Source organism: Oncorhynchus masou, chromosome 12 (genome assembly GCF_036934945.1).
Source record: "Oncorhynchus masou masou isolate Uvic2021 chromosome 12, UVic_Omas_1.1, whole genome shotgun sequence".
NCBI classification, from domain to species: Eukaryota; Metazoa; Chordata; class Actinopteri; order Salmoniformes; family Salmonidae; genus Oncorhynchus; species Oncorhynchus masou.
This window is the reverse complement of record NC_088223.1, coordinates 67,054,165-67,066,327: the sequence shown is the minus strand read 5'-3', so window position 1 is coordinate 67,066,327 and position 12,163 is coordinate 67,054,165. Positions and strand designations below refer to the sequence as shown.

The following is a 12,163-nucleotide window of genomic DNA, read 5'->3' as shown; positions in this document are numbered from 1 at the left end:
CTTAGAAATGTCCTTGATTTCCATAAAAAAAACATAAATTAAATTAGTTGTAAAATGAATAGGAAATATAGTCAAGGCGTTGACAAGGTTATAAATAATGATTTTGATTTGAAATAATAATTGTGTCCTTCAAACTTTGCTTTCGTCAAATAATCCTCCATTTACAGCAATTACAGCCTTGCAGACCTTTGGCATTCTAGTTGTCAATTTGTTGAGGTAATCTGAAGAGATTTCACCCCATGCTTCCTGAAGCACCTCCCAGAAGTTGGATTGGCTTGATGGGCACTTCTTACGTGCCATACGGTCAAGCTGCTCCCACAACAGCTCAATAGGGTTGAGATCCGGTGACTGTGCTGGCCACTCCATTATAGACATACATAGAATACCAGCTGACTGCTTCTTCCCTAAATAGTTCTTGCAGAGTTTGGAGCTGTGCTTTGGGTCATTGTCCTGTTGTAGTAGGAAATTGGCTCCAATTAAGCTCCATCCACAGGGTATGGCATGGCTTTGCAAAATGGAGTGATAGCCTTCCTTCTTCAAGATCCCTTTTACCCTGTACAAATCTCCCACTTTACCACCACCAAAGCACCCCCAGACCATAACATTGCCTCCACCATGCTTGACAGATGGCATCAAGCACTCCTCCAGCATCTTTTCATTTTTTTCTGCATCTCACAAATGTTCTTCTTTGTGATCCGAACACCTCAAACTTTGTCTGTCCATAACACTTTTTTTCCAATCTACCTCTGTCCAGTGTCTGTGTTCTTTTGCCCATCTTAATCTTTTATTTTTATTGGCCAGTCTGAGATATGGCTTTTTCTTTGCAACTCTGCCTAGAAGGCCAGCATCCCGGAGTCGCCTCTTCACTGTTGACGCTGAGAGTGGTTTTTGCAGGTACTATTTAATGAAGCTGCTAGTTGACTTGTGAGGTGTCTGTTTCTCAAACGAGACACTCTAATGTACTTGTCCTCTTGCTCAGTTGTGCACCGGGGCCTCCCACGATGCACAACACAGAGTTTTACGAGATCTTCAGTTTCTTGGCAATTTCTCACGTGGAATGGCCTTCATTTCTCAGAACAAGAATAGACTGATGAGTTTCAGAATAAATGTATTTGTTTCTGGCCATTTTGAGCCTGTAATCGAAGTCACAAATGCTGATGCACCAGATACTCAACTAGTCTAAAGAAGGCCAGTTTTATTGCTTCTTTAGACAGAACAACAGTTTTCAGCTGTGCTAACATAATTGAAAAAGGGTTTTCTAATGATCAATTAGCTTTTTAAAATGATACAACGTGCCATTGGAACACAGGAGTGATGGTTGCTGATAATGGGCCTCTGTACGCCTATGTAGATATTCCGTTAAAAAAATCTTCAGTTTCCAGCCACAATAGTAATTTACAACATTAACAATGTCTACACTGTATTTCTGATAAATTTTATGTTATTTCAATGGACAAAAAATGTGCTTTTCTTTCAAAAACAAGGACATTTCTTAGTGACCCCAAACTTTTGAACGGTAGTGTACATTACAGCACAAAACTATTTCATATTTGACATCCCCATTACCTTCTCTCATGAATTCCCTATTACACTCCCATCAACCCTGCTACATCACTGTCCTTGAAGATCTGAAATCAATACATGAACAAAAGATGATACGTGTTTAATGCGTTCTATAGACAGACAGTTATGGATAACTGCTCATTGTCCAAATCCATACTCTATTTATTATCTCCTTTTATCTTAAAAGACACACAATGACATTCCAATATAATGGAAATCTAACCTTTTATGTTTTTCCTGAAATGAGTAGTAATGATGATACTCAGCAGTCGATAGATGCTTCTTGGCAGCACTGGCTGGCAGACTTGACTCCATTTTTAAACTGAGCCACTCTCTCGCCATCGCTACATCGAGCACTGAGGATGTGATACTGTGAAAGTTGATCGATGTGTATTAAAGTGCTGGGCTCTTTTCTTGTGGTCGTCAGTTTGGCATGAGAAGTGCTAATGGATTTTGGGAGACATGATTCACTTTTCATTAGCCAGACCTGTCAATCAAGAGCCATCAGGGGTCTTTTTTAATATATAAAAGCCCCATACCCCCTCTCCTCTATCAGTCCTTCCTCCATCACTCCCTGGCTGAGTTGACAGACTCAATCTCAATAGTGATTTATATTCCTACTGGGGCTATTCAGGGTACAATTGGAGATAAGGCAGATGGTGAAGCTCCTACATTACACTGTTGACCGTATCTGTGGGCTGTCTTTGCGCTGTCAACTCATAATGCAGAACCTCTAGTTCCACCAAGTGGCCAGGAGTCAGCATTACCAGGATGTTCCAGGAACACTTCCCAATCTCAAAGTAATGAGCCAGGATGGACACTTTTACAGCTGGATTTAGTTCAGTTGGAGAAAGAGGGACATTAGAAATGTTTTTTGGAAGCTGAACAAGAAGGGATGTTCAGTGCTCTCTCAAGATATACTCAACAATGAAATCCATGACCAAACACAACACTATGACATGTCTTACATATTTGAGTGTATCCCTGGTTGTAACCAAAGCCTCTTTCATCTCTCCTCTCTCTTCCAGTGTTCATCATGGGGTCTGGGCTGTTGGTCTATCCCTTTGGGCTGAACTCCACCCTGGTGAGGTCCTTTTGCGGGGACTCAGACATCTACTATGCCGGGGACTGCCAGATCGGCTGGGGATACATGCTGGCCATCGTCGCCGTCATGCTCACACTCTTCCTACCCTTCTTCGCCAAATACGCACCAAAGGAACATCTGTCCCCAACCCCACTGCCCACCCTCTTATAGGACAACAACTGACCGCACCTTCCCCAACCTCATCCAGTCAGTTTGCTACAGTACTTCCTATTTCCCTGTATGATGGAGATGGGAGAAACCCCTGCATCCACTTCTTCAGTAAGATGCCATTTAAAAAAGCCCTGCCTCTGACATACAACATAGGCTATACCCAACTGTGAACAACATTTATGTACTGTCTTCCTTCATACAAAAGCTATTTCTTTGCTCTAATAATTGACCTAATTGAATGGAACTATGTTCTGTTAAAAAAATAAATTCTCCCAATAATGTCAAACGTTAACTCATATTGTTATGACTATTAATTTACATTTACTGTCTATTTGTGACTGCATTTCTGGTTAGACTTATTTCATATTCAGTATCTTTTCTGGGGAAAAAATACATTTGAAAGAAACACAAGGATTGACAACAACTCCCTCTGTTCAGATGGACAGAAGTATACAGCGTATAAACATTCCTGTCATGTTATACATACAACGTTGGTCTAATATTACCGTACCCAGACAGAGGGTGATGGTCAGGACTAGAACCATAATATGAATCCATGGTGACATTAAGTGGGCAATAAGAGTGGTCATTAAATATATCATTCCAGAATAATCAGGGAGTTGTTTGCAAAAAGAGAAGGTGTGAAAATAAGGAGAATCTTAATGAGAAGGTAAAGTATGGCCTGAGATTAACAGACAATATGAGACATTTCTACAGTTATCAAAAAACATGGACATGCTTCTATCTCCAATGGATCAATGCGGATTTGGCGAACAGTAAAGACAATGACAGACCCGTTTGACATCAAGACAAAGCGAGGATTAGAAAGGATATGAACACGGACTCAGGTCTCAACACAGTGAGCGCATCAAGGATTCTGTCCAGTGGAGTTTGAGGAGAGTGGATTGTATAAAGGTTTAGATCCAGATGCTGTTTTTATCCAGCATTGAACACTGACTGAATGGATGTCATAAGATGGACATGTAGCACAGTGAAAAATGACCATTGGGGACTCACCATCTGACTTTAGCCTACATCTTCAACATGGTTTTAAATGGACTATTGGACAGTAAAAATTCTAAAGAAAGAGTTGAATAAATATGTTTCAGTGAAGGAGCTGTACCAAACAATATAGAAGCATCTGACCTGCCTTTAAGACAAATGAATATAGATAGGTGTGCATAGTAATAATATAATACTTGTCTGATAGTTAACTTTTGAAGACATATGAAAAGCATTTGTTATACATTCTATGTTGGGATGACATGACATCCTTCTACCAACCCTTTCCCAGAGTTCCTAGTGTTAATATGGTTGTCTTGTTTACCCAAGTCATTATTGTTTCAGTTTTTACACCACACAATACCAGGGTTGGGGTTAATTCAACAAATTCTAATTAAATTCCCTTTCCCTTTAAATTCTATTTAATTAAATTTAAAGTCCAGGTCGTTGATTCCAGTCCTTGAATTTAGAGAATTCAATTTCTTTCAATTCCAATGTTAATTATTCAATTCCCTATCCAATACGATCCTCAACAATTCCACAAATTATAATTCAATTCCCTCAGGCTGATCATGTCACAGTTTAGACCGCCCAGCAAAACTGGAAATATAGAAATACAAGATGAAATGATTTAAAACAAATAATGGAGTCAATGTTTGATACTATGTGCATTCATTCCATTAACTGGGAAATGTACAAATATTGAATTCCAATTTAATTAAATTCCAAAGATTAAATGTTTTTACAATTTGAATTCAATTCCAATTCAAGCAGTCCAACAGTCTAATTTCAATTCCATAACTTGAAGATAGTTGAAATTCAAGTTAAATTCAATGTAAATTCTCCACTTCATGAGTGAATTCAAGAACTGAAATTGAATTTCACATTAAATTGGAATTGACCCCGACACAACACAATATTAGCTATACACTATAATTCAGGACTACATTAAATCAGGCTAAAGGCAATTAGATAAGACAGCATTGTCTAGAAATGATTGACTAGAGTGCAGATGAAGTTGTGGTTAGTTAATAGTAAAACAGTTTATCTAGATTAGATGATCTGCTCTGACCATACCAACGTGTGCCTTTATAACAGAACCAAGACAAGTTACTTCAATACTATTAATATCAGGTTAACATCTACATCTGCTTAAACTGTGGATATTGTAGTGTAAAACAGTTGTAATTTTGTTATTTTCTCTATGTGTGCTGTACTTGTCCTGTATGTGTTTCAAGATGTGCTTCTGAACATTAAAATATTCTCTAGAAGAAGAAAAAACGTATGTCTTCTAAAAGCTTGAAGGTAATGACAGATAGAACAAACTGTACTTGTGTTGAATTATGCTGCTGACACTTTGCCAGTTTATTCATAAGAGGTAAATAACTTTAATCACTAAATTAAAAGGTTGCGACATTTACAGTGCGGCAAAAAAGTATTTAGTCAGCCACCAATTGTGCAAGTTCTCCCACTTAAAAAGATGAGAGGCCTGTAATTTCCATCATAGGTACACTTCGACTATGACAGACAAAATGAGAAAACAAATCCAGAAAATCACATTGTAGGATTTTTAATGAATTTATTTGCAAATTATGGTGGAAAATAAGTATTTGGTCACCTACAAACAAGCAAGATTTCTGGCTGTCACAGACCTGTAACTTCTTCTTTAAGAGGCTCCTCTGTCCTCCACTCATTACCTGTATTAATGGCACCTGTTTGAACTTGTTATCAGTATAAAAGACACCTGTCCACAACCTCAAACAGTCACACTCCAAACTCCACTATGGCCAAGACCAAAGCGCTTTCAAAGGACACCAGAAACAAAATTGTAGACCTGCACCAGGCTGGGAAGACTGAATCTGCAATAGGTAAGCAGCTTGGTTTGAAGAAATCAACTGTGGGAGCAATTATTAGGAAATGGAAGACATACAAGACCACTGATAATCTCCCTCGATCTGGGGCTCCACGCAAGATCTCACCCGGTGGGGTCAAAATGATCACAAGAACGGTGAGCAAAAATCCCAGAACCACACGGGGGACCTAGTGAATGACCTGCAGAGAGCTGGGACCAAAGTAACAAAGCCTACCATCAGTAACACACTACGCCGCCAGGGACTCAAATCCTGCAGTGCCAGACGTGTCCCCCTGCTTAAGCCAGTACATGTCCAGGCCCGTCTGAAGTTTGCTAGAGAGCATTTGGATGATCAAGAAGATTGGGAGAATGTCATATGAAACCAAAATATAACTTTTTAGTAAAAACTCAACTCGTCGTGTTTGGAGGACAAAGAATGCTGAGTTGCATCCAAAGAACACCATACCTACTGTGAAGCATGGGGGTGGAAACATCATGCTTTGGGGCTGTTTTTCTGCAAAGGGACCAGGACGACTGATCCGTGTAAAGGAAAGAATGAGTGGGGCCATGAATCGTGAGATTTTGAGTGAAAACCTTCTTCCATCAGCAAGAACATTGAATATGAAACGTGGCTGGGTCTTTCAGCATGACAATGATCCCAAACACACCGCCCGGGCAACGAAGGAGTGGCTTTGTAAGAAGCATTTCAAGGTCCTGGAGTGGCCTAGCCAGTCTCCAGATCTCAACACCATAGAAAATCTTTGGAGGGAGTTGAAAGTATGTGTTGCCCAGCAACAGCCCCAAAACATCACTGCTCTAGAGGAGATCTGCATGGAGGAATGGGCCAAAATACCGGCAAGTGTGTGAAAACCTTGTGAAGACAGAAAACATTTGATCTCTGTCATTGCCAACAAAGGGCATATAACAAAGTATTGAGACTTTTGTATAATATATAATATAATAACTTATAATAACTTTTGTTCTAATAACTTTTTTAATAACTTTTGTTATTGACCAAATACTTATTTTCCACCATAATTTGCAAATAAATTCATTTAAGAAAAATCCTACAATGTGATTTTCTGGATTTTTTTTTTCTAATTTTGTCTGTCATAGTTGATGTGTACCTATGATGAAAATTACAGACTCATCTTTTTAAGTGGGAGAACTTTTACAATTGGTGGCTGACAATACTTTTTTGCCCCACTGTACCATGTTATTTAGAAGAGTGGTAGAGCTTGAGAGCTATACAAATTTAACTTAGCTCAAAGTTATCAGTGTTCAATTGACACATTAACCACGTAATGTGTGAAGCACGACTTAAAATGATTACATTCTAAGATAAGGTAATGGACTAGTGTTTTTGCCATCCCATTCCTCCTAATATAATGATTTTATTCTAGTCGTGTTTCAAGGACAAATTGTATAATTTCCTCCACTACACAGCCAATGTAACAAATATTTTACATACATACTGTATTCCAAAGTGTGTGTGTGTGTGTGTGTGTGTGTGCATAATGCTGGTGTGAACTTTGGAAATTGCCAAATTATTTACAAAGAGGGAAAAGTCTAGATAAAAAAAAATGTAATTGTGTTGCCATGTTTTGAAAAGAAGACCAGGAAAAAAATGTTGGTATTTGTATAGGACCTCGTACTGTGCTTGATATTGGGAAAGACTGGGATTCACTTGCTGCACAGGATTTGTTACCCGATATGTTGAAACATTGTGTGTGAAGTCTCAGCACTGGTGAAAGTGTTGTTTTTTTTGTAGAGTAGTATTGGGTTTTCCATTGTGATATTGTATGTTGATTGTAAATAAACTAATAACTGTATGTGGGTTCACTTTTCATCCAAAACGGCCCCCCATTTTTGAAATACATATTTTCAGATATTACCTCATCAATGTGTTTGTTTAACCTGAAACTAGTCTCTTGACAAAGTTTGCTGTTTTGTGAATATTCTTTATAATAAAATGTTTCATAAATGAGGAAGAGAAAGGGTTTTTATTTGTGTCCCAAAACTGAATGACACATATGAAACATTGGAAATATGTGTATAAGACTATATAAAAATGAGAAGAAAAATAATGAAATATATAATCTGCTAATATATAGATGCAATTATATAATTTAACATTATAAAATTAATAAACACAATCTTAATTTGTTGCTGGTCATAAACAGATAACAAGCAGATGAAATTGTACACTTGAACAACACAGTTCTGACTATTCTTTCAAAATAATGGGGAATCATGTGCTACTCATCCCTGGAAGAATCTTCCAACATGTCAAGTATCAACAGTGCCTTCGGATAGTATTCAGACCTCTTGACTTTTTCCACATTTTGTTCCGTTACAGCCTTATTCTAAAATGTAATAAATTATTTATTGTTTTTATAAATCACATAATACCCTATAATGACAAAGCGAAAACATGTTTTTAGAAATGTTTGCAAATTAAAAACAGAAATACCTTATTTACACAAGTAGTCAGACCCTTTGCTGTGAGATTCAAAATTGAGCTCAAGGTGCATCCTGTTTCCATTGATCATCCTTGAGATGTTTCTACAACTTCAATGGAGTCCACCTGTGGTAAATTCAATTGATCGGACATGATTAGGAAAGGCACACACCTGTCTATATAAGGTCTCACAGTTGGCAGTGCATGTCAGAGCAAAAACCAAGCCATGAGGTCGAAGGAACTGTCCATAGAGCTCAGAGACAGGATTGGGTCAAGGCACAAAAAAAAAATATTCAGCATTGAAGGTCCCCAAGAATACAGTGGCCTCCATCATTCTTAAAATGGAAGAAATTTGGAATCACCAAGACTCTTCCTAGAGCTGGCCACCTGGCCAAACTGAGCAATTGGGGGAGAAGGGCCTTGGTCAGGGAGGTGACCAAGAACCCGATGGAGCTCCAGAGTTCCTCTGTGGCGATGGGAGAACCTTCCAGAAGGACAACCATCTCTGCAGCACTCCACCAATCAGGCCTTTATGGTAGAGTGGCCTCAGTAAAAGGCACATGACAGCCCACTTGGAGTTTGCCAAAAAGGCACCTAAAGACTCTGACCATGAGAAACAAGATTCTTTGGTCTGAAGAAACCAAGATTGAACTCTTTGGCCTGAATGCCAAGCGTCACATCTGGAGGAAACCAGGCACTATCCCTACATGGTGGTGGTAGTCATGCTGTGGGGATGTTTTTCAGCGGCAAGGACTGGGAGACCTAGTCAGGATCTAAGCAAAAATGAACAGAGAAAAGTAGACAGATCCATGATGAAAACCTTCTCCAGAGCGCTCAGGTCCTAGGACTGAGTGACGGTTCACCTTCCAACAGGACAACAACCCTAAGCACACAGCCAAGACAACGCAGGAGTGGCTTCGGGAACACGTCTCTGAATGTCCTTGAGTGGCCCAGCCAGAGCCCGGACTTGGAACCCGATCGAACATCTCTGGAGAGACCTGAAACTAGCTGTGCAACAACGCCCCCCCTCCTCATCCAACCTGACAGAGCTTGAGGTTCTGCAGAGAACAATGGGAGAAACTCTCCAAATACAGGTGTGCCAAGCTTGTAGTGTCAAACCCAAGAAGACTTGATGCTGTAATCGCTGCCAAAGGTGCTTCAACAAATACTGAGTAAAAGGTCTGAATAATATCAGTTTTTTATAAATTAGCACACATTTCTAAAAACCTGTTTTTGCTTAGTCATTATGGAGTATTGTGTATGTAGATTGACGAGTGGGGAAACTATTTAATCAATTATAGAATAAGGCGAACGTAACAATTTAGAAAAGGTCAAGGGGTCTGAATACTTTTCGAAGGCACTGTATATACAGCAGGACATTATATAGGATCCTTCAGTTTCTAATAAAGATGACAATGCTTGAAATATAGGATCCCGCAGTTTCTAATGAAAAGGAGAACACTTGCCATATAGTGATACTCACAAGGAACCATGGACAAAAACAATTGTATTGCCCTTGAATTGCCCTTTACATGTTTCTGTGCCTCTGATCAGACTTCACTGAGTGATTTCACCAGGCCCCTCATCTCAGCATCCGATGCTTTGACAGACTCCTGTGCATTCATCTGCTCGGAGTGCAGGGCAGCCCTGACAGACATGCAGGTGAGTGTGTCCCTGGTGCGGTCGTAGTTTCCCACACAGCGATGCACCTGTCCTCGGATCAGCCTGGGAAGGTCCAGCTCCTGGTGGGGATGGAGCAGAGATGGGTCAGACACAAAGGGTATACATCCTCCACAACACTGTAAACGTAACATAATGGGTATCCACCCTAGAGATACAGTATGATTTGAGAATCCATATCCTCCAGTCAAAACAAACTACTGCTTTATAATGCTGATGATCAGTAGCAGCTGGTAAGAATCCTGTGGAAAGAAAATTCTAATCTACAAAGTTATTTATGTTTAAAATAACTGCCTTTTTAAGATTACATTTTTTTCGCCTTAAACACTCCAATTCATTTGGTGAACATTAAGTAATATAATGTTGTCCTCTGACTAACTCGACAGCCCTTGGCCTGCTATTGTATGTCTCCCTTTCCTATTAAAGAGGAAGTGTTTTTCTTACTCACATTTTCATAGAAGACACACTGCACCACCTCTTTCCCATCTCTCATGAGGAAGTTCTTAGCTCCATGAGACCCGGCAGTGACTGCAGAGTCAAGAGTAGCTGTGGGACGAACATAGAATAGAATAAAATACAAACATTTTGTAAATCCAGTACAGGTAATGGTAAATACAATGTTAGTGAAGAGACAAACTGAAAACTAACCGAAAATCTCAAATAGGTACGGAGCACTGTCCTTGAACTGGCTCCAGTGTCTCATGCCATCAATGACAGCAGTCAGGATCCTCAAAGAGTTCTCAGTTGCTGGTTTGATCTGGAACACAGGTGGTGTCTTCCCAACATAGGAAACATGAATGCTTTAATACCTGCTCTAGCATTGAACAACAACATTTACAAGGCTTGCATAATAAAATATATTAAGGATGCAACGTTAATGTATGAGCTGTCATTTTTAACTAGATTAAAGATTTCCAATTGGGTTAAATATGAAAGCTATATCAAAGTTATTTTATGGTAAGTAATCAACGAAAACCTGAGTTTTCCTGCAGTATGTTACACTATAAGTTACAATTAGCACAGATTACTTACATGTTGTACCTGAGACTGAGAGGTATTTTGAGTTTGATATATGTCTCTATTGTTCATCAGCTGTTTCTGTAGCCCAGTGTTGGTGGTCATTTTAAATTTCCAGGATGTGTCCTGCTTCTGCTGCTGTGGTCCAGGACTAGGAGTTGGTCTGTTTGGAGGGCCAGGAGTTGGTCTTCTTGTTGTGGTAATGGGTGTAGACTGCTGGGAGCAGAGAGGAGGCTCTGGTGGGTTGGCCTGTCCCTGTCTGTAGCCAGACTGCTGCTGCTGACCCATATGAGAGTAGCTACCTGGGGGTACTGGCTTGCTCTGTGTGTTCCCACTGCTGCAAGGGCCGTTGTAGTTGCTCTGTCTGGGGTTTATAGGGGCTCTGGAGTCCTGCCTCACTGGTGGCTGTTGCTGTCCCATCTGCGGACTGAAGATATGCAATATAAGTGAGACGACTGGTTTATGTGTTGCATAACCACCAGACAACCCAAAAAAAACATCTAAAACTGTACTTACTATACAATATATAGACCCTGTTTATCTGCAGGTTAACTTTTAAATGTGCACTGCAAACATTTTTTTAATTATGCATCTATAATAACTGCCTCTACAGAGAGCTCCAGAGACCTATCAACTGACCATACCCTGTATTCACAGCTTTATATGGGTGTGGTAGAGGTGCAAAGTTTCTTCTCACGGGTTCAGGTGCAAGTCGACTGTTTGGATACAGAAACTGTGGTTGAGACTGATGCTGGTTGCCTTGTCTGTTCCACTGACTGTTCTGAGCAGCAGGTGCAGGACAGCTTGAGTCTTGATCTTGGAAATATTCTGTGTTACCTGAGCAGAGGTAGAAAGTATTATAAAAGATGTTCTGTTAAAGCATTTATATGGGCAGCAAAATTGCATTTTTCCTCACGTAGTGCCATCTAGTGACTTGGATATCTCTCTCGCTTTGAAAATACAGAATAAATTGATAACAGCCACATTTATGAATCGCACATGATTATAGCTACTACTGAAAAACACGAAGTAGCCTATTTATCTTACCAGATATGTTGTTGGATGAAACAGCGCTGTGTGTGGACATGTATTCATTGCTGGAGCAGAATTCATTCTCAGAGGGATTGGATGTCAAAGGCAGCCTGCTCCTTTTCTTCTGGGTAAACAGAGGCACAGAAAGGCAGCCTGGAAAGGAAACAACCTATACCTGACAATCAGTTTATTTCATGAATGCAGCCATCAGCCCAACTCACATTTCAATTTCACAAACCTGCAGTAGGTCTGGCCTGCTGCATTTCATATCTTCTCATCTTATTGCAGTGTCCACTCAAAG

The 12,163-nt window shown here is 39.7% G+C and overlaps 2 protein-coding genes across 2 annotated transcripts in view; one reads left to right on the top strand and one right to left on the bottom strand.

The window, feature by feature from the left end:
• The window catches only part of LOC135550695 (LHFPL tetraspan subfamily member 7 protein-like), a 183,336-nt gene extending 177,533 nt beyond the window's left edge, over positions 1-5,803 (top strand). The window contains exon 3 of the mRNA XM_064981730.1: positions 2,592-5,803. Coding sequence (XP_064837802.1) covers positions 2,592-2,818 — 227 coding nt within the window. The 3' untranslated portion in view covers positions 2,819-5,803. The remainder of the gene's footprint in view (positions 1-2,591) is intronic.
• A 3,756-nt stretch (positions 5,804-9,559) lies between these two features.
• LOC135549202 (spermatogenesis-associated protein 22-like) lies at positions 9,560-12,140 on the bottom strand. Its single transcript, XM_064979237.1, has 7 exons — positions 12,101-12,140; positions 11,878-12,015; positions 11,475-11,667; positions 10,855-11,257; positions 10,462-10,570; positions 10,262-10,359; positions 9,560-9,875 (listed from the first exon to the last, which is right to left on the bottom strand). The coding sequence occupies exons 1-7, from the start codon at positions 12,138-12,140 to the stop codon at positions 9,684-9,686; spliced, it is 1,173 nt and encodes a 390-aa protein (XP_064835309.1). The 3' UTR covers positions 9,560-9,683.
• Between the last annotated feature and the right edge of the window lie 23 nt (positions 12,141-12,163).

Bases quoted from the DNA above. Each gene is read 5' to 3' on its own strand.
- LOC135549202 (XM_064979237.1), bottom strand. From the start codon at position 12,140: ATGAGAAGATATGAAATGCAGCAGGCCAGACCTACTGCAG. The intron at 12,016-12,100 runs GTTTGTGAAATT...TTTCCTTTCCAG, and splicing joins GCAGGCCAGACCTACTGCAG to GCTGCCTTTCTGTGCCTCTG. The intron at 11,668-11,877 runs GTAAGATAAATA...ACCTCTGCTCAG, and splicing joins TTCATCCAACAACATATCTG to GTAACACAGAATATTTCCAA.